Source organism: Vigna unguiculata, chromosome 7 (assembly GCF_004118075.2).
Source record: "Vigna unguiculata cultivar IT97K-499-35 chromosome 7, ASM411807v1, whole genome shotgun sequence".
NCBI lineage: Eukaryota > Viridiplantae > Streptophyta > Magnoliopsida > Fabales > Fabaceae > Vigna > Vigna unguiculata.
In genome coordinates, this window is record NC_040285.1 from 36591265 (window position 1) to 36618137 (window position 26873).

Sequence of the window (26873 nt, forward strand, 5' to 3'; positions counted from 1 at the left end):
ATTCTTTGATATTTATAATTATTCACTACAAAATAGATTTTAATTTCGCACATCAAATTTATATATTTTTAATATATAATTATTGTAAAAAATAATTTAATATTTTGACATTTTTAATTTGACATAATAGTGTATGCTCATAATTTTTACATTTTCCATAGAATTTTGTAAAAATATTTACAAATTTTATAATTTTGTAAAAAATAATTATTCATGAAAAAATTATTTTTTAATTAACTTTTTTTTAAATATGATAAAAAAGGTCTTTTTTTCCGTAAATTTTTTATCAAATTTGAAAAAAAAATGAAATATAAAATTTTTTAGCAGTTACAAAATTTAAAAAAATAAAAAAGTGTAATGGTTTGAATTTCAAAATTAACATGTATACTCTTACGAGAACTATATTTAATAATTTGTTTGTCCATTTTTCTAATAATGAATAAAGTGTAAAGAAAAGTATGATTTATGACCTATTTTATTTATAAACAAATTGTGTTTTTATATTTTTATTTATCTATTATGAAATAGAATTATCTTAAAGATCCCAACACATACCAAAAATAATTTAATATCTTATTTTTTTAATCACCTCTAATTCATAGAATTGCAGGTTTTTAGTTAATATATTTCATATATAATTATTTATATATCAGTTGAATCTTGGATGGAGTATCCTAACCACCATCTTTATCCCTAGACTCAATCACTTTTGAAATTGAAATCATTCAGAGCTTAGGATGAGACGGTCATATCATGACTTTGGATGACATATATTAATTAAGGTCTAAATTTACTTTTTTTTCGGAAGATTTGAAATGAGTTCATTTATAAGTAAATTAATTTTTATCTACAAAAGTCTTCTGAAAAACGTCTGTAAAAGCCCCTCTAAAAATCATAAAAATGATGAATTAATTTCTAAATTAAATAATTCAGTATTTTTCGCTACAATAATTTTGTAATTACAGACGAATTATCATTAACAGATTAGTCAATTTTTAATGAAAATTGGAATTAGTCAATCTTCAAAACTTTGGACCAATTTATTATATATCTTTAAAAATATATGAATTTAGTCATTTTAATCAAATATTATTAAGTTTATTCTAGCGTTTCAAATGCATTTCTCGGCTAACAATGTAACAAAAATGTCCTAAATATTATCATGAAATGCGTTTGAAATGTCAACTAAACTTAACAAAATTTGATTAAAATGATTAAATCCTCACATTTCTAAAGTTAACGACTAAATTGGGATAAAGTTGTGAAGATTGACTAATTTTAATTTTCAATAAAAATTAAGGGATAAAAAACATATTTAATCCAAATTTTACTTATAACCACTTTATCAATGGATTGTTGGTCGTTGCTATTCCTTCTTTAAAATCGAATTATCAACAACTTTTTGTTATTTCCAACAAATTATATCTATCACTAATATGTGATTTTCTTCTTGTATCAATGTGTTGTAAATAGTTTGATGCCTTAAACTTTTAAATTCACCAACTAACATTCACTACAATAAAATGTCTCATTAACAACCAATCTTATAACTAAAAATTGTTAGTTACTATAGTGACCAATTTAGATATTAATTTACAAAACTAAAAAGTAGTGATTACTAAATTAGTCATTATTATCAATAACATATTATAATTGATCGCTAAATTGGTCACTAGTTAATTAAAGATTAATTTAGAAATCAATTTCTTTAGTAGCAAAAACCTTGGTAGCTAATGTTTAGTGACCAATTTTCTTTGGTAGCTAAAATCTTGGTAGTTAAATTTTAGAAACAAATTTAAAGATTAATTATAATTTTTGTATTCATAATAATGACTATTTTTGTAATTAATAATTTTTTATTTTATAAATTAGTATTTAAATTGATCACTTTAATGACTAATAATTTTTTATCACTAAAATTGGTTGGTTATTAATGAGATATTTAAATTAATCACTATAATAAATAACAATTTTTAGTCACTAAAATTAATTATTAGTAAGACATTTTCATGTGGTAATTAAAATCATGATTTTTAAGTTAAGAATGAAGAATTTGAGTGAAGTTATTTTTCTCGGTTGTAATTTTTTGTACCTGTTTCTCTTCAACTTTATCTTTCATCATCAATATATGTCGTTGGTATTATCAGTAGCAACAATAATTGAGGGACTTCTAGCCTATAAATTATCACCAAGTCCGGAATGCAGCTACCTAAGCTGAAAGCAAATTTGATTGCTCATTGTTCCTGAATAGTCTCCTTATATGTGTGAGTGCCACCTTTCTCTGCTATTAGTATGCCTCTATAATTTTATTTCCTTCAACAAGATGATTATCTCTTTGTGTATTTAAACTTATCCAGATTTACCTATTCTTTAAAATTCTTTTGTTCTTAATTTCTCCCGGAGTGTATTGCTTTTCTTCTGTCATAATATATGTATACAAATCCTCGGTGATTGTGTTTGAATATAAAACTTTTAATTAAATTGAAAAAGTCATCTGGAAATATTCGATGGTTTTTTTGATATTATCAGAACGGAAAGTTAAGATCTAACTTATGATAAAGTTTGGTCTAATTATGGAAAGTTAAGACCGCGTAAGAAAAAATGGGTCTGAACACTAGTAAGAAATTAATAGAAAGCAGCGGATGATAGGAAAATGACTGGTAGTAGAATCTTGTGTCAACTTAAAGACATGCAACAAGCCACGTACCTTTATCTCTGAAACCGTTCGATCAAAGACGAAATATGAATAGAAAAAAGAAAGCTACAAGTAGCGGTCGTCTTTAATTATCCCTTTTTGTCTCCATCTATCAAAAAATGAATGAAGAAAGAACTGATTTTTCCTGAAAATTCTCTCCTTTCAGCCACCGCTATAACAAAGCATATGGATTCGGATTCAAACCCACCCCTTCACGAGGCGTACGAGATGCTGTTGAACAAGACCCGGAACAGTAACGAACAGAGTGGTTGTGATGATGATAAGGTGGTGGTGGTGGTGGTGGAGGATACAGAGTTGGCAGTGATCAATGTGAGGCATTTAGCAGAGAGTGATGAAGTGAGGAGGGAGAAGTGCAAGTCTGAGATAGCGAAGGCTTCTGAAGAATGGGGTTTCTTTCAGATCGTTAATCATGGGATTTCCAATGATGTTTTCAGCGGTTTGAGGGTGGAACGGGAGAAGATATTTCAGCAAACTTTTGAGAAGAAGAGCAAAGAGAACACGTTCTTCAACTTTTCCGCTGATAGCTACAGTTGGGGAGCCCCCAGTGCAACATGCATTAGGCAGTTATCTTGGTCTGAAGCTTTCCATATTCCTCTTACTGATATACTGGGTTCCAGCGAATCCAACACATTTAGGTAATAAACCACACCGCTTAAATTTTCTCCGCACTACGTACTCTGTTACCAAAGAAACACGTAATTTATGAAGAAGTGTTATAAGTTTATTAGTGTTTGTATATTTGCAGCTCAACCATTAAAGAGTTTGCTACTGAAGTTTCTACTCTGGCGAAAACTTTGGCTGATATCCTGGCGGAGAAAATGGGTCAGAAGTGTAGTTTGTTTGAGGAAAACTGTTTGCCCAGTTCTTGTTATTTTCGATTGAATCGATATCCTCCATGCCCCTTGGCTTCTGAGATTCACGGACTACAGCCACACACAGATAGTTCTTTCCTCACCATCTTGCATCAAGATGAGGTGGGAGGCTTGCAAATCATGAAAGATGGGAAATGGATTGCAGTGAAACCAAACCCCGATGCTCTTCTAATCATCATTGGTGACTTGTTCCAGGCATGGAGCAATGGGGTTTACAAGAGTCTTCAACACCGAGTTGTGACCAACCCAAGATTAGAGAGGTTCTCTATGGCCTATTTCTTTTGCCCCTCTAATGATACAGTCATACGAAGCTGCACAGAGAAGTCGGAGTACAGGAACTTTAGCTTTGGGGAATATATGCAAGAAGTTCGAGATGATGTTCAGAAGTTGGGCTACAAAATTGGCCTACCCAAGTTTCTCATACGTTGAGGGGCTACGTAGTGTGCATCAGTATCACCTCTCTTTTTCTTTTCCACAAATAAAACTGCTATATATATATGAATCACCTTAGTGTCTCAACCTTCTTACAGAGTTGTCTGTATACAAAGAGACACATCTCAAATTACAGCATTCACCTGCTATCACTATAATCAAGTATTCAAATTTTCTCAATAAAAACAAATAGATTTATATATTTTATAAATGGTTACCGGAATCTTCAATGATATCTTTCAAATTTGGTTTGTGGCTTGCGAGAAAATTATGATTAAATTGAAATCATTTGATTTGTTAATATAACCATTGATTGTCGTGTATTCTAAATGTTTTTTTTTGTGATGCATTCTATAGTTGTCAAAATACAACCTGCGAGCCAATCCGGTTCCTCACGAGTTCAGACTGGGTTGGATTGAATTTTTTTTTATATATTTAAATATGGATTGATTTTTGACTCGGTTCACCTAGAACGTGGTTCACTCGGGTTGAACTTGTGATGAGCAGGGTTGACTCATCAACCTGCAAATAAAGGGTCACATAAGTGTTTTGTGTTAAGCTGGACTTTTTATTTGAGTCATGTTAAGTTATTTTTTTAGCCAACACATATATAATTTGTATTTTTGTGATTTTAATTTGTATTTGGATTGTACTAAAGTTTATTATTTAGATTTTAATTAGAATTATAATTTAGTTTTGATTGAAAAAAAAAATTGTATTTTTTCTAATTAAGTGAGCCCGTGAACCAACCCGTTTAACTACCAACCCGGGGTGGGTCGAGTCGAATTCAAATTTTCTTGGTTTGCTAATAAGTGAGTCGGGTTGGATTGACTCACTAAATGATCAATTCATGATGAGTCGAGTCGGGTTAGACTGGATTATCCGTTTTGACAACTTTATCTATACATCAAATACACTCTCGAGACTCATCCCACCTATACTATATCAAGTTTCATCATAATTCTTTGTTAAAATTCCATATCTCATATAGTTCTTATATATAATTAAAAGGGAGGCATGCAAACCAAAGTTGTGATAAAGTAGCAAAATGAAAATAAAATGTACGTGGATTACGTATGAAATTTGTGGAAGCAATAATAGATTGAATTATTTTTGTAATGAGATGACAAACGGTGAAGAGCATTGGCGGACCTAGATGTGACACGGCTCCCCCATTTTTTTTTTTTTGAATTTTTTTTATATATATTTATATATTTTTTAAAATTATATTATATATTATTTATATTAAAATTATATTATGGAAAATTATAATAAAATAAAAAATAAATTTTTTTAATAGAGACATTAATTTATAAAAGAGATTAGGGTTTTTTTCTGACTATAAAATCTTTCCATCATGTAAATGATCATGAAAGTCTGTGAAGAAAGATAAATACAAAGGTTGGAAAATAGAGGTTGGAAACACACAGATTGAGATTCATGTATACATTCTTGCATGATCTATCACAAATCAAAGTTAGTATCTTATTATGATTTATGTATGTTAGTTTATGATTCTTTTTAGGATGTTTCTTCCAAATTAAGTTTATCCTAAATTAATATAACCCCTAATTATGATTTTAGGGATTCTTTTATGAAATTGGTATGAACCCTAATTATAATTTTTCCTAAATTATTATAATCCTTAATTATGAAATTTAGGGATTTTGTGTTTTTCGCTATCTATGGTATTTTTTTTTTTTGAGTTTTGAATTTATACAGTATTGCTTATTTAATTAAAGTAGTATGAGTTTTATTATGTTTTGCATTGTGATAATTGTGATTTGTGAATATAAATTTTATTTATTCTAAATAGGTAAGAGGTGATAAATTTATATTAGAAAGATTATGATAAAAAGTAAAAAAATTGATTCCTTTTTTTCAAAGTGGAAGGTTTGTGATGAAGATGAAAAAGAAATGCATTTACATTAACTAAGCTTGAGAAATTTAATAAGAACCAAAAATTTAAGACAATATAAAACAAATCTCTAAAGTTATCAGAGTTACATATAATGAATTTAACAATTCAATAGAACGACATCAAATTTGACAATACCACCAAATCAAATTGATGAGATACGAATGCTTGATCTAAAATGGTATTCATGAATTGGTATCATGATATAATAGCGAATGATAGTAATATTTTTTTGAATTCTACTATTACATGTGTTTGTTATAAGAAGAGGAAATGAATAGAAAAAAATGAATAGTTTTTCTCCTAAAAAAATTATATATAACAAATCTAATTTGGCCCCCCTACAATTTTAGTCCAAGTTCCGCCACTGGTGAAGAGGCCTTCGCCCTACCATAGATAAAAAAGAGAGCATGAATCATAAGTTTTCAAAATAAAGTTTTCTTACTATAAGACTAGTCTTTTAAAAAAAATTGTCTAAATTCCTTGTAAAAATAAGTTAAGGTGAGGAATTGTGATTTGGGCATGTTTCATCCATAGTTAAGCATGAGTGAGAAACAATCATGTCTATGAAAAGCTATATACGGCCCTTATGCAGACAAATGTTAAATATTTATACGAAGGAATGATGTAATTTGCAACTAAATAAAGTGAACAAATAAACTATTAATTACTTTGATACAATGAAAATTTAATATTATCGACAAATAAATTTTTTATAATATTTAATGTTTAACAATAAATTAAAATTATCAAAATTTATTGATAAAATCTTTATTGATAAATCTTATCGATAATTTTTTTTTATCCATAATTATTGACGAAAAAATACGTTAGTAATATCGATAATAATTACTGACAAAATAATGCATTGATAATTTATTATAAAAATATCTTTCAAATAGTGTAATATGATTCATCTCTTTCTCTTCCTTCCTTCTTCTTCTCCTTCTTCCTTTTATTTTATATGTTTTTTTTCTTCCAATACATCCTTCCCTATACATCCTTCCCTACTCCTTGCTTCACCACTGTAATCACCATCTCCTTTTCCTTCTCATTTTTTTCTTCCTTCTTTTTCCTTATTCTTCTTCTGTTATTTTTATTAATTAATTTCTAATACACTAAACGTCCAGAAAATCTGTCACTATTTTATCAATGGATTTATCGTGGACTAATTCATCAATAATACAAATTGCATTACTGATGAATTTTAAAATATGTAATTATTAACAGATTTATCGAGAAACAAATTTGCATTATCAATATATTTGTCATCAAATTTACTTCTGGGTAAAATTTCGTGAAGAATTCTAAAAATTTTTATTGTAGATAGAAAAACTGCACATAGTTTTAGTTTTCGGTGAAAGAGAAACTATAAAAGCTATTCATGAAACACTCACAAACCACCCTATTTTGCACGTTGAACCCAAATAATTTTAAATTCGTTATCTATTGATTTTTAAACTTCGCTTTTGTAACATTTGCTCACATGTTTTTTTTTTTTAATAATCATAAAAAGTCACATGATTTGTCATGTTTGTTATTTTAAAATCTTATAAATACGATAAGAAAAAGTTTTTTGCCATCATAATAAAACTTTGTAAATTTAGTTGTTAAAAGGTTTTATTTAGGCTCCTTTTTGGTGCTGGTTGTTTCCTAAGAGGATAGTTTGAAATAGGGGTGCATGAAGAAAGAAATACCGTTGAAGTACCAATCTGACTTAGGGACTTAATTGATAATATATTGGGGCTTCTCCCTATACCTCTAAAGACTTCTACTATACCCCCAAAAATTTCAAAATTCCAATAATATCCTCTGAACTTTTTACTGTTGAAGGGTAAATAAAGTTAAAAAAGATTCTCTATTTTTAAAAAAGATTCTCTGCTCTTAATTCACGGCTGTCATAAATCCGTCCTCCTGTTTCTCTTCAATAAAAGTTACCTTTAATCTCACACCTCCAAATTGAAAGCAAAGCTTCTGCTGTTAGGGGAGACCCTTTGCATCCAAAGCCGCACCAGCCGTTATCTCCAAGGAAAGGTTCTTTCTTTTTCCAGTAAGCATTATTCTTCTATTTATGATTATTGTTTGAATATACTTGTATTTATGATTATTGTTTGAATATACTTGGAGATGTAGATGAATATGCTTATTGTTTCAACATGGAAAAAATATATCATGTAACATCATTTATAGCATCATTCGTAGAAGTTAAAAACGGATTTGGGTAGAACGGATTTCAAAACCCAGTAAAATATTTATCCGGCTTTCTAAACCCGGTAAAAACTTGAACTTTCGTAACCCATGATGCACCGGCATTTGAAATCCGGTGAGTGATTAAACGGAATTCAAACTCCGTTTTATTTGTGGACCGGCATTGTAAACTCTACCGGCATTCGAAACCCGGTTTAATTTTCTACTGGCAATCGAAACTCGGTTAAAAAATCCAAAATCAGCTTCTTTTTAACCGGCATTGGTAATCTGCTGATAATTAAAATTTTCGTATTTTTTTATTCATTTGTTTATAAGTTTTAATTTCTATTATTTTATAATTTATGTATTAATTATTTAATTTTAGATTATTTATATTTTATATAAGTACGTTAAATAAAATTTTATTATTTTAAATTTTGTAGTTATTTTTACTTTGTTAATTTTTAATTAATAATAATAAATTTTTATTTAAAATATTTTACTTTATAATATGTAGATTAATAAAATTTAATTATTTTTGAATAATTTTGACTTATTTATTATTTGTTACCTCTTAATATTTTTATTTATTTATAAGATTTAATTTCAAATTTTTATATTATATATTAATTATTTAATTTTAATTCTATATTAAATAAAATTATATTCCGGCAATAGAAATCCGGTACGTTAACTATTTTTTTATTTAAAATTGATATTTGTATACCGACATTTATTCCGTTAGTTTATTTTTTTATATATGTAAAATTTAATCTAATTTAATTTCACATTAGTATTATTAAGTTATTGTTTAATTGGTTTTAGAATATATTTTATTAATAATTCTTATTTTTTTAAATTTGAACTTGAGTTTGCATGTATTTATTCTTATTATTTTTGTTTTAATTTTTTAATTTTTTATTCATTTTATTACTTTATTTGTAATTTAATTTTTTGTATATCTTCTTAGTTACATACTTTATAGTTATTTTTACTTTTGTTAATTTTTAATTAATAATGATAAATATTTATTTAATATACTTATCTTTATAATATCTAAATTAATTATATTTAATTATTTTAAAGTTAACTTTACTTATTTATTAGTTGTTAGTATAATTATATTAAACAAAATTATATATCGGCAATCATCCGGTTGTTAAACTAAATTTCTTTTTAAAGTTATCGGCATTCCAATATCGGTAGTTTACTTTATTTATTTATTTTATATATAAAATTTAATTTGATTTTAATTAATATTTTTTAGTTATTGTTTAATTATTTTTAAAATATATTTTATTAATATTTATTATTTCTTGAATTTTAAACTTCAGTTTTTATGTATTTTTTTTAATTTGTTAATTTTTTTATTCATTTAATTACTTTATTTTTAATTTTATTTTTCATATATTTTTTACTCATATATTGTATAATCCTCTTCGCATGTATCATTAATAAAAGAGGAGAAATCTGACATCAAGTTCGAATTTATTTGTGAATCCAAATAACTCAAATGAAAATCTTCCATCTTTATATATATGAAGAGATTATAATCACCTACATGACATAATAAAAAATTAAAATAATTAATAAATGAATAATATTTATAAATTTTTAAAAAATTTGAAAAACAAATAATTACAATACATATAAAAAATTATATGATACACAATAAAAATTTAAAATAATTATAAATGAATAATATTTTTAAATTTAAAAAAAATAAATTGTAAAATAACATTACATGTAAAAAATTATATGATACACAATAAAAAAAACTTTAAAAAATAAACAAAACATAAAAAAAAATATTATTAAAACAATAAACATTAAATTTAAAATTTTAAAAAAATAACAAATAAAAAAATTATTGAAAAACTATTTAACATTAAATTAAAAGGAAATTAAATTTTCAACCAATTAATAAAATTAAAAATAAAAATATAAAACAAATATGTCAAATAAATATGTCAAATAAATAAAATATTATACCTAAAACTAAATAAAAAAAACCCAAAATCAATACCAGATTGCGATTTTCGGTTTATGTAAAATGAAATCCGTGGTTATCATTACCACTGATTTGTTTTATATTTTTATTAAAAATATTTCATAAAAGATTTAACAAAAGATTTTATTTTTAAAAGTTGGAAAAAGAAATATAAATTAAATAAAATATATAATGAATCAAAAAAAATCTAAACAATTTAAAAATTTAACCAGATATTGAAATCCGTGTAATGTGTGAAACAGAATTGTAGATCGATTTTTGCGTAACCGGATTTCGAAAATCGGTGTATGTGTACATGGAAAATCGGATGCCAAAATCCGTTTAAATTTTTAACCGGATTTATAAATCAGGCATAACCAGATATCGAAAGTCAGATTTATGCTTTCTAATTTTTTTTCTCTTTTTGATGTCGTTATCTATCAGTATCTTCAAACACAAATCACTCATTCATAACCATTCACAAACATGCATTCACTATATACAAAAAATGCATTCGGTATTCCATATATACAAAGCTTATTGTATAAAATGGTTGATATATGAAAGTTGAATGCATATTATAGTATTTCAAAATAATGGATGATGGACGTCCAACAATAACTTACATACCTTAAGAAGATATAACTTAAAGAACTGAAAAACGAAACAACGTTTCGATAAACCTGAGCAGCGAAAGTGCAAACACAGTTCACAGTGAAAGCAATGGAGGTTCTGAAAACAACAATGAAAGTGACTTGTCGATGGGAAGAAGGGCGTAAGGGGCAACAACCAAATCCAAGTCTCAACTTTCAGTTCACCTACCTCAGTAAATATTTTAATTACTTTTACTTAATTAAGAGAGAGGTGAGTCAGTAGGGTAAAATAGACCGTGCAATTAATATTTGGAGGTGCAGTAGAAATCTTTAGAAGTGCTGGGAGAAGCCCCCTAATATATTTTGGGCAAAAAGCGAGTCCATAAGAATATTTTACGGGACCTTCTTCCTGTACCCCCATTTTTTTTCTTCCTGAATCTCCAAATTTATCTCTGCTTCCCATTTTGGCCCTCATAATTATATATGGGTGACGAGAATAAAAAGAAAATTTTGTGGCGGTGCTCAAGACTCACATGACACGACTCTTCCTTCGTCAGGGAAGAATGTGAAGCGAAACAAACTTGACAGAACTCAGAATTTCAAAGATATAGAATTGATGTTAAGAAGTAGAAAATTGCAATAAGATCGTTGATCTGAGTTATGCATAAAATGAAAACAAAATAAAACTTGACGAATTAAGTTAATAAAACTATCAAAGTAAAAAACAGTAGGTTAAGAATATAAGTATAACCCAACAATAATAATAATTAAACGTCTTTCTCTCAAAAAAATCAATTGTTGGTATTCGACAATGTTATCGTTATCCTAATCTTTCCCCGGGCTGGAGAAAGAAGAAGGAAGCACTTTGTTAGCCATGCCAATTTCGCGGTTGTGTCCTTCTGTTCCCCAAATCGTAGCGTGCACGCAAAACGACCAAACCGGGTCGAAGGCCGTTTCTGGGAGACCCAAGGGGAGCCCTCAGCTGAACCGATGGTCCAGAGCCCGAGCCATACGGTCTGGGCAGAAATTGGACCGTTCCAGTCTCCGAACCCAACCACCGGAACCCAACACTCCTCTAAGTCAACTTCCTATACCGGTGGACCCAGACGACGCCGCTAATTTGGACGGCGCAGAGGCCATGACCGTCAAGTCCATCTACATAGTCTCCGACGGAACCGGCTGGACAGCTGAACATTGCGTTAGCGCCGCTTTGGGTCAGTTCGATTACTGCTTGGTCGACCGTGGCTGCCCCGTCAGTACCCATTTGTTTTCTGGGGTAAGCAAATGCAAACATCTTATAAAAATATTTGCTTTACTAATTTTAATCATCTCATCATAGCATGACTTTAATTTTTGCATTTATATTTATACACATAGTGAAGAATCATGTCAAGAATTATTATTGTGACTGATGCTTTATAGTTTCAGTTTCTGTAAAGTTATTTTTAGAATATAAATTTCGTTGTTGATGTTGTGGTTAAGATTGATGAGGCGGAGAAGTTGCTGGAGATCACAAAGCAAGCAGCTAAGGAGGGTGCTTTGCTTGTTTATACTTTGGCTGATCCACAATTGGCTATGGCGGCAAAGCAGGCATGTAAGCTATGGGGTGTGCCTTCCAGTGATGTGTTGGGACCCATCACAGAGGACATTGCTTCTCATTTGGGTGTTTCTCCCTCTGGCCTTCCTCGTGGGGCTTCAGGCCTTCCCCTATCTGATGATTACTTTCGTAGGATTGAAGCTGTTGAGTTCACCATCAAGCAAGATGATGGGGCATCTCCCCAGAATCTGGCCAAGGCTGACATTGTTCTCACCGGCGTTTCCCGCACCGGCAAGACCCCCTTGTCCATTTATCTTGCTCAGAAGGGGTACAGGGTGGCCAATGTGCCCATTGTTTTGGGGGTGCCAATGCCAAGGACTCTGTTTGAGGTGGATCCGAAGAAGGTTTTTGGGTTGACTATAAACCCTCTTGTCTTGCAGAATATTAGAAGTGCAAGGACTAAAACCATGGGATTAAGTTCAGATGGTAGGAGTATTTATTCGGAGATGAATTATGTCAGGGAGGAACTTGAATTCGCTGGAAGGCTCTTTGCTCAGAACCCTCTTTGGCCAGTCATTGGTAACAAATTTATTCTTCTCAAGTCTTCATTTCTGTCAATTTCTTATGTTAGATTAATTCTTGTAGCGGTTGGAAAATGTTAGCTTTTCAGACAAATGCTTATGACGTCTTATTTTGCTATCTATTTACAGATGTGACTGGAAAAGCCATTGAAGAGACTGCAGCTGTTCTGTTGAGGCTGTTCCATGACAGGAAGAACAAGTGCACCATGTCAAGGATCTCAAAACGCTATTAGAGATGACATGTTTTTCCCACGTTGAACTACAGACTGTAAAGTACCAAATTTGTATAGTGTTATAATATAGAATTTACTGAATACTCATAAATTTTAGGTTTAATGGATCGATTAATCGCTATAGTTGAATAAACATTATTTCTTACTCCCTACATTATTAATTGTTCATTTTAGTCCTTATACTATACATACTATTTCAATTTCTTTTACTCCATATAAATTTAGATGGCATGAACTAAAAAACATTTAAAATGATATATAAAATAACTAAAAGAGATTAAAATAATTTATGTATATGGACTAAAATAAATGTCTTTAACTACAGTAATAAAACATTAAATTTTTATAATTAAAGGAATTAAATAGATAATTAAATCTAAATTTGATATGCCACTTACTTTTTGGGGTATTCTTTTGCTAACTATCAGCAGGTATGACTTTTTTTAAAAGGCAACTAGCAGATTCGTCTTATATATCATTACAGGTATATGGTGAAATGCTGGCATCAACAACAGCTTGTATCAGAAGTAATTCGATTCTAAGAAAGAGTTGAACATGTCTGGTGAACCTACTGATGAATTGCAAAACGGCTTTCAAAAATTTTAGTGAGTGCTGGCGACCTCTCTTTTTGTGAAAATTCTCATGGAGCATAATGAGTAAGTAGAATGCTCTTTTCCTTCAAGGGAAAGGAAGTTCTGTTTCCGCCAAAATAGTGAAGTATCCCTCCATGACTATTGGCTTTATTATCTTGTTGGATCTTAGTTACTGATATATGCTAGGAATATTTATTGGTATGTAAGCCATCGATTTTCTTGCCAAAATATCTGGTGGAGTTCAATATTTTATGCTAGTTTGGTTGCCAACACTTTTAGAAAAAATACATGACATACTAAGCATGTTAAAATCTTACATTCCAAGCAACTAATGTCATTAACTTATTTCCGTAAACTTGCTGGTGTACCAAACTTGCCTACGGGCAGAAAAGCATGAACAGGTGGACAGTGAGGGGTTTCTTTGTTTTTCTTTCCCATTGTGAAATTCAGTAACTCACAAATTTTGTTGGTTGGGTTTTTAATGTTTGTTCACCTAACTGGGACTGTGGATTAACAGTTCTTGCTGCAACCTTAGAATAATTGTTAGCTCATTTCTATCTGAGCCCTTAATATGGTTGAGGACAAATTTAACACTTACAGTAATTGAGGGTGGTCCTCAAGTCCGCAATCGAAAACTCGAATGGCTGTTTATATCTTCTGCCAATGGAAACATTTATCTTAATACGGTTGTTAAGGAAAAGGATCCAAGTGACTAACTTTGACATGCTACATTTTATGTAGACCACTGTACACAACAGACAAAAATTTACTAAATTAATCTTAATCTTCCATACATAGTTTATTCCGAAAGGTTTCCTAATGTATGAACATTCTTTTTCCCTAGAAAAGGAACTCGTGGATTACAGTTTCATCCAGACAGAAAAAACGTCTTTTGGCACGCATGTTGTTTGTGCCTACTTTTGTAGCTTGTAGGTTAGTAGCTCTCATGGTTTTCGTTTACTTTCCCCTACCTTTTCCCACAGTTAACATTGAAGTTACACACTTTAGAAAAAGTTTCACTTGCCATTACATGATCAAAACAAAAGATACAGGGAATAAAAATAAGGACGGAGTAGAAAGAGCAAAAATGGACAACACCTCTATGCCCTTTGGTGACACTCCAAATAAACTATAGAGCACTCTCTTACATGTGATCTTTATCTGTTGCTGTATTCCATTCACAGAAAAAAAAAATATTCCTTCCCCCTTTATCGTAGTGCAGTATGTCATTGAATTTGCCTTTCGTAGCCCCCCAACAGGTAACTGATTCTGACGTCAAGGTGGTGGAAATTTTAGTTGCCTATCGAAAGTTTTACGAATTTGTCTTCAAAATTCTTGTTCCTGAGTTTTGCTCCAATCCTAGGATCTAGATTTTACATAACCCATCATTTCATTTGTCCCATTTAAGTCAGTGGCATAAGTAACTACTGCCATTCACCCCCTTATTCATCTGCACTTTGCTTGCTGATAGTAAGAGTGAAGTATATTAGCAACATTGTTCCCATGCTTGACCTGTTTCAGAGCTGAGATATTAAGACACAACATAGGGTGAAGGACATAACAGAAGCCAAGTACTGAAGCTAATAAGAGCTGAATCTTACAAGGTGGCGAAGAAAATAAGAACTCTTCTAGGGTCAAGGAGCCAAGAAGAAGGTCGTTTAAAACTATTTCTTCTAGTTACACTTTTGCTTTCGGTGTTGGTGGTGCACATGTTACTGGCAGTAATAGTAATATGATGATGAACCTGTGTGTTTGTGGAATGTTGCGTGGACCCTACTGCTACCGTCGCTGACTTTTCAGCCGTGCAGGATCCTGCTAGAGCAGCTGCAATTCCATAAAACCCACATCACAATATTGTCTCAATTTCTGATAATGACAATACACCTGTGGCCCCCAAGAATGGGTTACCAACAAGATATTAATATTAATATCTATCTCATGATCTGTAATGTCTGTACAATACACATGGTTGACCCAGAATTCTATTTCACAGAGCTTTAATTAATTGACATGTTCTCATAGTAGGTTTCCTGTTTTTCACCCGAACTAATCTCCACCTACCAGGCACTAGGCCAAACTAATTTCACCGCCATCATAATTTTTTATGGACGTAATCCCAGTGTGACTTATAATCATGATGATGTCATTATATTCCGAAAGCTAAATTACATTGGATCTGAGATTATGATACTCAAAGCAACTATAGTATATTCACAACAGACAGAGTTATACAGCAATGAGACCAAAGAATCAGGGGACAAACACTTTGGCATCACAGGTACAGGTTGGTGCTAAAATATTTAATGATACCTCTAAATTTGTCACCTATGTCCACATATAGACTTATCGATGAACCCAAGTTCCATAATGGTCAAACAGTAGAAACAAACGCCACTGTTGTAGTTTTATTAAAATTATCTTCAACACGAGATACAGGAAGACAAATCTCAAGTTGGCGAATCATTCGGTCTAGGATCGTAAGAAAAATACAAAAAGATGTGTGGATCCTCTCATGTGTTCTTTATGTGGTACATATTTTTTATATATTTATCTGCAAATTACTATGCACATTAAAAGACTCAAATGAAGATCTTATTCTAAATAAAACAAAACATACTATACTATAGTTTAGATTAAAATAATACAATTAATGAGTTCACATTCGCAGAGACAATGGTTATGTATGATACCTTTTGGTGAGCATGTAGTTGGAACAGTATCCCTATCATGAAGTGTAACATTGCCGTTCACCTTCCTGTCGCCCCCACGCTGAGATCCTTTCCTGGAAAGGTTCCGCTGCAACTATACCGTTGAAATCGATCAATGACGTGAAAAAATATTGAGTAATAATAGCCAATATTGAATAACTCAACAAGTCAACTTCGGGTGGTGAGTTAAGTAAGGGATACATAAAGGTGAAACTTAAATGGTTGTATTAAATAGCTTCATCAAATTTTCAACGTTTCATTAATTTAATTTTATAGTTAAAGTGAGGGAATTGAGGGGTGGAGAATTAATAATAATAATAATGGAGCTTGAGAAAGACATTCGATTTCAATGGCCGCAAAGGTTTAACAGTTGATAACGTGTGTGTTCTCCTTCTCACTTTCATTAATGCCCCATTAGTGTACATTGTACTAATTGCAAGAAGAACAAAACACCACCGATCCTGCTTTGGTTGCAATATATGCCTAATATAAAGTAATTATCGAGTGGTAAAATACTATTTAAAATAGAACAAAAAAAGGATCTTACTGTAATTCTTGAATTAGTGTTGATACTATCTTTGTTGATGGTGGGAGGAGAGAAGGAATCCATGTCAATCACAAAGCTATCAGCTTCGTCAGCTGAATACTGAAACGCGTTTATGTGATCTGAAACAGAGATTCTCTGGGTACCCATGTTCTTCTGTTCGGATTCCAAAGCCTCGCGAGAAGAAGAATCACCAGAATTCTGCAAAAACCAAACCCATGTCAGCAAAGCTACAAGGATTAAGAATTACGAAGGAGTATGATGACCGAAAATCGAAGAACCCGAAGACCCAAATTTTCAATGGAACAGTCTTAAGCGAGAAAAACCGCAAAAGAAATCCTTACCAACCCAGGAATTTCTTCCCTTTCCATCACTTTTTAATAGAAAGAAGAAGAAAAAAGGGATAACGAAGGAGGAAAAGTCGCGTATGGAATGGGGCACAGCTCAGGCTATAACTACACAGCACCTGATTGTAAATGAAAACGAACCCCTTAAGTCAAAACGCTTAAGATTATATATATATATATATATATATAAAAAAAAAAAAAACATACCCGTGAACATACAGAGATTTCTTCTTTGTTCCTTTTTCGGTTGCAGGATTGTAGGGAAAGTGATTGTAACAGTGAAAATGAGTAAAGGGTGGCAAAGGACAGTTAGGAAGGTGTTGGTTTGTGGTGGTGAAATTTTTTGTGGAAATGGAAGAAAGAAATGGACTTATAACAACTCTTGTTTTTGTCTGATTAGAAGTGGGTGATTTTTTTTGGAAGAAAGAAAGAGGAAAGGACGAGAGAATGGATGGGAAGAGTGTAAGAGGAAAAGAGAGAGAAGGACATCGCCATCATCATCATGATCATGCGGATTGTGGGGTTTCTTCTGTGAGAGAAAAGATATGCATACATAAACACAGAATGAAGAAGGACTCCGTCTTAACCTTCTTTTTCTCGTGCTTTGTTTAATCTTTATACCACCATGTTTACTTTTCTGCTCTGTTATATCCTATGTACTTTACTTTGAATCTGTGACGTGTAGCAGATAAGTACATCTTTGCAGGGGACAACTTTTTTTTGAACTGTAATAATTAAAATTTAATGACAGTGTAAGAAAATGTTTCAATTATTAATCAATAATAAATAAAATATTATGAACTTAATTTTTTTTCATAAATTGCAAAAGGAAATGGAGCTCAATTATACATTTTACTATATAAAATAGTTTTTAACTTATTTTTTCGTAAATTATAACAAGTAGATTTGAATCTTAATATTGTTGAACAGGAAAGGATAATGATCATTATTTTTTGCTATTTCTGGAATAATTTTGTTTTAAAAAATAATGTCCTAAATGTACGCTTTCGTATGATTAAGGAAAATAGTTTCATAAATCATTTTAAGCATATCAATCCATTTTGCACTTACTCCTATATTCTCTTTTAATCATTGTTGTTGTTATTTATTCTTATCTTTATTATAAATTTGGAAAACAAAATTACCTTTATCTACTAAGTAACTTTTTTAAGGAAACTTAATTTTGTCTCTTCTCTCTTCAAGAATAATACGTGAATTAATAGTTATCATCTTAAAATCCAAATCCTTTTAAATTAATTATACATATTTTAACCGATTTAAACTGTTTTATGTTTTGATTTATATGTTTAAAGTTTAACTAAAAAATACTAATTTAAAATTCAAACTCATATTTAAAATACTAATTTTAAATTCTTAATCACTTACGAATCGAACAAAATTTCACTATTTTAAAATTTATAAACATATCTATCACAAGTCAACTTGAGTTTTGACTTGACGGACCAATAGTTCAGCTGTCAGTCAGTTAACCCAATTTGTTGAACTAAAATTTCCGTTTGGATTTGGTTAGGCCAAATATTTTCATAACGAATAAGGGATAATATGTTTTAATTGACAAATTTAATTTAATTGGACAACACAGCTGAGAACAACGTATGATTGATCTATCTAAAATATGATGAGAAAATCAATATATACGTATCCATTTGACATGATTGATTTATCTAAAATATGGAGTAGAAAATTAATATAGTCTTGTTGGATAGAGAAAGAAAAGAGAAAAAAATAATTTAAATTTCTGTTATATTTTTGTCAAGTCAATTAAATTATATAAATTTTATAATAGTTCGCTTCATCTATTTTTAACTTCATTAAATAAGTAATCTTTTCCTTAATTTATCTTTTCTCGAATTCAATTTTTTTGTATTCCTCTGCTCGTAACCAAGATAGTCATCCGATAATTTAAAATTCGAGTAAACACCGTGTGAGTAACTTTCCTACTTTTCCTTCAAACTTGCACAGTACTTTCTTTATCAACCACTAACTACTCAACTAAAAACCATAAATTACTAACACTTGAGTCAAATTGTTGATAGAATTTAATTTTAAAATATAAAAAAAGTTAATAGGTCAACTAATGAAAATTACTTAAACTTAAATACAAAGTAAACAAAACTTTATCGTGGACATATTTATAGTGAATAATAATACGACAACCTTATTCTTAATATATTAATACAAACTCTTTATTATATACAAGGGAAGAAATCAAATTTAACAGGTAACTTTTTTATTAAATGTTTCTCTAGGAACAGCTTTGAGTTATAATTATAATTATATATATACATATATATATATATATATATATATATATATATAATATTTTGTGAAAAGTTACTTCAATCTCAATATTTAATTGAATAATATTTCTTAACTTATCATTAAATTGAAAGTTTATTTTATAATAATGATATTTGCAAAATGCTATATTATTATGATAAATAAAAAATAAGGTAATATTTTTTTAAAGCATAATAAAATAAGAATGCTTTAAACATGGAAGATTATTCTATTTTAAAATAAATAATTATGATGATATGAAATCACAAATTTAATAATAAATTAATAAACAAATATCTTTTATAAAAGTATTGAGTATTTAACATTTAATAAAATTATATCAATTTAATTATTTCATTTTAAAATTTAATATATTATATAAAAAACAAAGCCAATATTTTTATTTAAAATTTTAAAAACGGGCTAATAGATGTTTGTCAAGTTGAATATATTTTTGTTTCTCGTAAAGACACATATAAGACAAATTTGAACCGATTTTTGTTGACATTATAGGTAATGTTTTTCAGATATTTTATATGAAGTAAAATACTTTAGGTAAATTTAAAAATATTAGTTTAATATAGAAAAAACTTGGCAGTTATCGTTTATGTGTCTCTAGCCACATAATTTAAAAAGTTGGGTGGTTATTATGCCATTCATTTTAGGTAGATTTGGTATACATTGTGAAATAGCATTGGTCAAGACATGTAAATATCATGAAGATTATAGATGTAGATGTTTTCCCAACCAAACAAATGATTAACCTTTCAAGAGTCCCAAAATTTCAGTTTTATGCAGTTGCCATTTCCAATCTTATCTCTATAATTTATCCAACTTTCTCTTCACCAATCATATTTTCTTTTCATTATATTTTTTAAACAAAACAATCATTACATCCGGAATGGTAAGATATCTAAATCTTTTATTTTAATTGAAAATATAATATATTTTGATGAAAATTTTTAAATAATAAAAGTAAGATGAGAATAATTTGATTATCTAGCATTGTATAATTTTAAATAAGAAAATATAAATTTATAATTGATGTGTCTTTTCATATATTTTGTACTTGTAATGGTTTGGTTTCTGCAGTATACTAATTTGGCAGAAGTTGAAATGTTGTTGACTCAGTCAAGATTGAAACTTGTTAAATATCACAAAACATATTCTTTAAATTAAAATACAAATTTTATATTCAAAGATAAAATATATTAAACATTAAATTATATAGTAAAATATATCAGATCGACATAAGAGTAGATTAGAGCGTTGGAAGAGGAATTGAAGTTATGTAACATGCACTGAGAAGTGATTTAACTTTGGATTAAGAGATGAAGTAACAAGTGATTTAAATTTGAAATGAGAGATGAACTAACGAAAACAGAGTGAACTAATGAAGAGAAACTTTACCTTTATTGTTGAACACCGGAAAGAACATGAAAGGTAATACCAACCAAATTTTAAAAGCTGATATTAATTTTTAATTCAAAGTGGAAACGTATATATGCATAAAATCGTGAATTATACAAATAGTGTTCAGATTTTTTGTACAAATTTAATGCCCCATTCTTGTTATAAGAATACTTGATGTTATATAAAATAACAATACGCAAACTATGTCAATCATAAGATGTGTTGAAGTGGTGACCACTCTTTCCGATTCATCATTATCGTACTAAATCCACATTAGTTTTTCTATTGTCAATGTAACTTGCGTGTCAAGTCAAACAATGCTTTCACATCTATTACATATATAAATTATTATTAATATTATTCAATCTCCATTAACTATTTATATTGCATGGTTTACTTTGTCTGCTGCACCTCGTTTAAGATAACTCTAATATAACTCATGCTTTGAGTAGGTTTTTATGTATTTAGAATTTAACTGTGAGTTTAAGTCTCACATTTGATAAAAATGAGAAAATAAAGTATCATATAAGAATAAAGACCCATAAATTTATTAATAAAGTTTTGGACTGAGAGTGATGTCAATGTCTTATGTGGTTGGTCCCAGGTCTCAAGTGGTATCAGAGCCAATGGTTCAAAAAACTGGCTTAGACGAGTGCAGTATGATCCTTGTACCATTGAGAAGAATGACGGTACAGAAAAGGCAGAAAATGAGTACTTGTGGTTGGGAATGCTTCCGTTGGAGGTTGGTACACTCTCCCTCCATTGTCTTGAGATTTTGGCTTTAGAGTGATATTAATGCCTTATGTGATTAGACTTAAGTCTCATTGATATTGTATTTCTCCCGTGAATCCCTCTATTAACCTAACTTAATGTTGGGAGTTTATAATCAATTTGGGTATTCATTTTAAACTAAATGATTGTATAATAATTATAAGCAACTAATGGTTCAGAATCTTCAAATTTTATATTTTTATTCTACAAATACAAGTTGCTGAGATTCTGGTACTTGTTGAGAAGTTGTATCTATATAAAATATACAACAAAAGAAATGGATAGATAAAAGACGGAAAGAAAGAATAGTGTGGCTATTTTAAAAATATCATAACAAGGCAACTAAGTCAATAAAAATAATATAACTTTTTTGTTCTTAACATGATAAAAAACATTAATTAATTACGAATAAATGCCTCGCATTTTGAAAAGTGCGTGTTCCACTAGCCTATGAAAATTGAACAGGAGAGGTGAATGCGTAGGAGTGAATATTATTCAAAATATATTACAATGATATCTTTTTAATACATTATGTGGTATTGAATAATATAAATAAAAAGTTATATTTTGGTTTTATTTCGTGTAAAACGGAAAAATATTTAAGGGTAATGGAAAAACACGAGTAAATTGGACATTAAGAATTCAGTTGTGTAGTTCGTAGAAATTTATTTTTCACGCGAGCTCCGCATACGACAGTAACACTTTTCTTTGTTAATCCATATTATCTCGGTATGCGATATGGTCGGTTCAAATTCCACCTTAAAATGTTTTTGTGGTCACATTCTTATCCCTTGCACGCCCTATTTCTTTTCTATTAATTTTCCTATACCTTTGTCCTGTTCAGGGAAAGACATGCACTATGGTTCGTGATTTATTATAGAAACAGAAAGACCATAACCAGAAACACAAAAGGTTGGTAAGGGTAATGATGCCATCTCTTCTTTTAAGCCACACAATTAATATAATGCCATGTTCATCATCCACCAACAAATGTTTAATACATATTATATCATCATCGTATGGGAAGGGGCGTGGTTGTTTGCTACAAAGAAAGAAAAAAAAATAGTAAATAAGCTGACTAAATAATTAAATCGTAACACTTGGATCATTAATCTTAACATAAGTTGCATAGTTAAGTTTAAAAACGATGTCGAATATTTTATTTAAAAAAAACGATACAATATAATAAAATTATACAAGAAATAAAGTATTCATTTACAAAGAGAAAGAAAAATATCATTATGTTAGAAATCGATTTGTCTTTTAACCGGTACTTTTGTACGTAGTCCAATCAATGTGTGAATCAGACTTGGACAAATGACAACAGAGCATTAATTTGCTTACAGCCATGCAATGCAACATGTTTTGTTTATATTGAATAGTAATACAAAAACTTTTCATATATTTTAAATTACACTTAACAATTCATCAAAAAAACAAAAAACATTCTGTGTTTTGCACCATTCTATACAAGTTTGAGCCAACCACTCGTTGTCTATCCGTGATCAATCTTGCGTTCAAAATGTAGGACAAAAAGTCTCTAAATATGGCAAACTTTCATTAAATCTTGAAAGACAAAATCAGCATGTATTGATTTTGTATAAGCATAATGACAAGTAAAATACTGAATTGAAAAGGATTACTGTTTTGTACGTACGTAGTTTATTGCACTTACAAACAAAATTGTAGAAAACACAAAGTAAATGGTTTTGTTCTTATGCAACGGTTATCCTACATGTTCAAGTTCAATCGTACAATTTCCATAGACAATAGGAATTTTATTTTCCATTCTCCTCCTTCCCTAACCTTCACGGCGTCAACTCGTCAGTGACTTTATTCCAAAGTCCAAAATCAAACTTTAATATTTACTTAAAAAACATCCACGCATAGGGTGGAGTTATAGCTTCTACATTTTCATTGGTGATGTTTAATTAAGTAATCAAGTTATAAATAAAAGTGTGTCCGTATAAAATTTTTAAAATGTTTCCATACAAATAAATGCAGCACAATTCATTTTGGGCTGCGGAAAACCCCTAATATTTATGCATGCAATTACAACTCTATATACCTATACTTCCTCCTCATTTAACTTGCATCATAGTTACACTTAGTTGAGACACCCAACTCTTTACGCAACATATGATTCCTTCTCTCAGTGTCTCCATCATCAATCTCATTACCTAACATAAATTTCACATGCATTTGATTGCATGGTTTTCTTGGATTCACTTCTTTTATGCCTTCTTCCACAAGTTTCTTCTTTTACTTTTCTTTTTCTTCTTCGGCTTCAATGATACTATCACCAAAATCTCTCGCACCTTTTTCTCTTTACTTGAACTCCTAAACGGTAACTTTTCTATCCACTCATTACTCACGTTCCTTTCCACGATCCTCTCTTCGGCTGGTTTCTAGTCTCGGTAAAAAGCAATGTATGGCCCAGTTTATTATACAAGCCTGTTCCTTACTTCTTCGTCTACAGATTGGGCTAAGTCCAATACCAATAGCCAGAGCACATGGGCCCACCATTCCTTTTATACATTTATGGCCAACCCGATTGGCCCATAACATGACGTATGCATCTTTTCAAATTAGAATTTAATGGATTGTTTGGCTGTATTGTAGTCAATATAGATGGTTTAATAAAAAGAATAAAAATAATTATAAAAATGATAAAATTTATTATTCTTGTATCGGCAGTTAGCTCAATGTGATTAAGAGAGAATATAATCAATTTAAAAGATCTATTAATATTATCATAAACATTCAATAAAACTACTCAAAATATTATAAAAAAATTATATAAATATCTACTTGAAATTGACCAGAAAATTAACACAACTATGAAAGATAGAAAATATCTTTTAACCTTAGTAACTAACAAAAGACGCCAACTGAAGCTTATAAAATAACCTTTTAGCCTGAATAAAAACATTCGACTCAAATAAAAACTTAAACATCTTATCAAGCTATTTTAGCTAGAACAATACTATTTAAACACAACTATATGTGAAACACCATCCTAGCTAGGCAACACTATAGAGAATACCTGCACAAAGAAGCATTGCCAAATATGTTACACTTTGTTCAAATTCAATAAAATATCACAATAAATTCGTTGCAAATCTATCTACTGTGATGTCTATGCAAATGGTGTATGAGTTAGTTAAGTTGGGTATTTGTACATCCTGAATTGTATGGTATTTGTATTGTATTTGTTTATGCTACGTTAACAATTTTACCTTGATTCCTTTTTCTGCTACACGATTTTGTTATACCAAATTTATACGAACTTTCCCATAGAGAAGTAATTGAACCTTACCCAAACGTATTTTATAGCTAAATCGATTCATAGCTCGTTTGTATTTTTATCTGTGGCTTACTTTGTGATTAATTGGTTACTTGGGAGTTGGGCAATGACGTAAATATAAAATTGGAGAGATGTATGCATATGGAAACCCTAACATATAATACATTTTTTATTTAATAACATATAATGTATTCATATTATATTAGTACAAAAGGGTCCCCATCCCTTGAACTCTTTGCCAAGAATTCGTATATATACCTCCGACAAAATCATACGAAACCTTTATACCTTATCCAATCCGAATAATTATCCATCATTCTTGAATTTGACCCTTTTCTATATCTATAACATGCATGGCCTTTGGATCATGATTGAAGGGAAACTTCATATGAAAGTGACAAGAGATAATTTTTCAAATAAACGCTAATCCGTAAAAAATAAAAGAAAGCGAGTTCATCATGGTCCTAATGAAGTAGCTGTTCTCAGTCCTTTGAGGTAAGAATTAAGCTAAAAAGTGTAAGCTGCAATTCCCCAAACGTGCTGCGAAAGGCAAAAGCTACAACAAAGGCACACATAAAAATTGTTTTCTTTTCTTACTTACGAGGGCATGCAAAGGAAGAGACAAAGTTCTTATTCTTTTCTTCCGCCATGTACCAAACTCAAAATCCGTTTCTTACTTTCTTCTCCCCTCTTTACTACAAAACCACAAACTCCAATGTACTTCGTTTCTCAAACCATTCATATTCCTTCATTCATCAACCATCTCCAACGTTGTGCAAACCAAAATGCACAACAACGACCACATACCGGTTCACCACGTCCGTGGTTCGAACCCGAAACCCATGAAACTGAACCGGCACCACTCGGTTCGCTACTACGTCCATCGAGTCCACGAAAGCCTCACAACGCGGGTCTCCAAGATGATCTGCGCCACCTTCTTGGGCCTCCTTTTCATTGTGGGCCTCATCACCTTCATCCTATGGCTCAGTCTCCGGCCCCATAGGCCCAGGTTTCACATCCACCAGTTCAACATGCCGGGTCTGACCCAAAATTACGGGTTCGAAAATGCCGTCATAACCTTCAACGTAACAGCGCGAAACGCCAACCAGAACATCGGGGTTAACTATGAGTCCATGGACGCAGCGGTTTTTTACCGGGACCAGAAAATCGGCTACACTCCGTTACTCTTTCCGTTTTATCAAGAGCCCAAGAACACGACGGAGGTGGACGGTGAACTTAGTGGCGCCTCGTTGACCGTTAGTAGTGAGCGGTGGTCGGAGTTCCAGAGCGACAGGGCGGACGGTAGCGTGGTGTTCCGCTTGGAATTGACGTCTGTGATCAGATTCAAGATTTCGTCGTGGGAGAGCAAGCGCCACACGATGCACGCCAATTGTGACGTGGGAGTGGGTTCCGATGGTTCCCTCTTGACCAACTTCAAGGACAAGAGATGCCCCGTTTATTTTTCTTGAGGTTAATTAAGAAAAGGAAAGGATGCTCTTTTCACTAATTTATTTCCTCTAATTAATTCATTAACTTATTCTTTCTTTATTTTTTTATAATGTTAATTTTTATTTTCTTGAAAAGATTGATTGTGGATTCATATTTATGTAATTTTCATTATTTATATAATCATAATCTCTTGATGATTTTAATCCATATGATGAAATATAATCCAACATTTTGTTAGATAACAAGAATCCAAAAATCTCAAATTTTGGAATATATCTAGAATTTTGAATGATGTGGGACGATAATACCAATAGAATTGTTGGGACTTGATATGTTCTATCTCCCTAAATTTCTATTTGCAATTTCTCAATTTCCTTCCGA

The 26873-nt window shown here is 30.5% G+C and overlaps 4 protein-coding genes across 10 annotated transcripts; 3 read left to right on the forward strand and 1 right to left on the reverse strand.

The window, feature by feature from the left end:
- The first annotated feature begins 2173 nt into the window (after window positions 1–2173).
- Window positions 2174–4231, forward strand: LOC114190851 (gibberellin 2-beta-dioxygenase 8-like). Of its 2 annotated transcripts, XM_028079901.1 has the most exons (3): window positions 2174–2264; window positions 2862–3351; window positions 3462–4231. In XM_028079901.1, the coding sequence occupies exons 1-3, from the start codon at window positions 2261–2263 to the stop codon at window positions 4015–4017; spliced, it is 1050 nt and encodes a 349-aa protein (XP_027935702.1). In that variant the 5' UTR covers window positions 2174–2260; the 3' UTR covers window positions 4018–4231. The 2 variants fall into 2 exon arrangements, with proteins under 2 accessions (XP_027935702.1, XP_027935701.1); XM_028079900.1 differs by lacking the exon at window positions 2174–2264 and having other exon boundaries at window positions 2733–3351.
- Window positions 4232–11278: 7047 nt separating this feature from the next.
- On the forward strand, window positions 11279–13899 carry LOC114191113 (pyruvate, phosphate dikinase regulatory protein 1, chloroplastic). 3 transcript variants are annotated; one of them, XM_028080292.1, is made up of 4 exons: window positions 11279–11984; window positions 12191–12824; window positions 12956–13094; window positions 13488–13899. In XM_028080292.1, the coding sequence occupies exons 1-3, from the start codon at window positions 11583–11585 to the stop codon at window positions 13057–13059; spliced, it is 1140 nt and encodes a 379-aa protein (XP_027936093.1). In that variant the 5' UTR covers window positions 11279–11582; the 3' UTR covers window positions 13060–13094; window positions 13488–13899. The 3 variants fall into 3 exon arrangements, with proteins under 3 accessions (XP_027936093.1, XP_027936092.1, XP_027936091.1); XM_028080291.1 differs by having other exon boundaries at window positions 13544–13899; XM_028080290.1 differs by lacking the exon at window positions 13488–13899 and having other exon boundaries at window positions 11280–11984; window positions 12956–13211.
- Window positions 13900–14647: 748 nt separating this feature from the next.
- Window positions 14648–17866, reverse strand: LOC114191114. 4 transcript variants are annotated; one of them, XM_028080295.1, is made up of 6 exons: window positions 17459–17866; window positions 17249–17370; window positions 16908–17105; window positions 16343–16448; window positions 15254–15476; window positions 14648–15164 (listed from the first exon to the last, which is right to left on the reverse strand). In XM_028080295.1, exons 2-6 carry the CDS (start codon window positions 17273–17275, stop codon window positions 15095–15097), a joined length of 624 nt encoding a protein of 207 aa, XP_027936096.1. In that variant the 5' UTR covers window positions 17276–17370; window positions 17459–17866; the 3' UTR covers window positions 14648–15094. The 4 variants fall into 4 exon arrangements, with proteins under 4 accessions (XP_027936096.1, XP_027936095.1, XP_027936094.1 ...); XM_028080294.1 differs by having other exon boundaries at window positions 16343–16454; window positions 17471–17864; XM_028080293.1 differs by having other exon boundaries at window positions 16343–16454; window positions 17459–17864.
- A 7701-nt stretch (window positions 17867–25567) lies between these two features.
- Window positions 25568–26620, forward strand: LOC114192216 (NDR1/HIN1-like protein 26). The gene has a single exon (XM_028081859.1). The coding sequence runs from the start codon at window positions 25829–25831 to the stop codon at window positions 26510–26512; it is 684 nt and encodes a 227-aa protein (XP_027937660.1). The 5' UTR covers window positions 25568–25828; the 3' UTR covers window positions 26513–26620.
- Window positions 26621–26873: the final 253 nt, after the last annotated feature.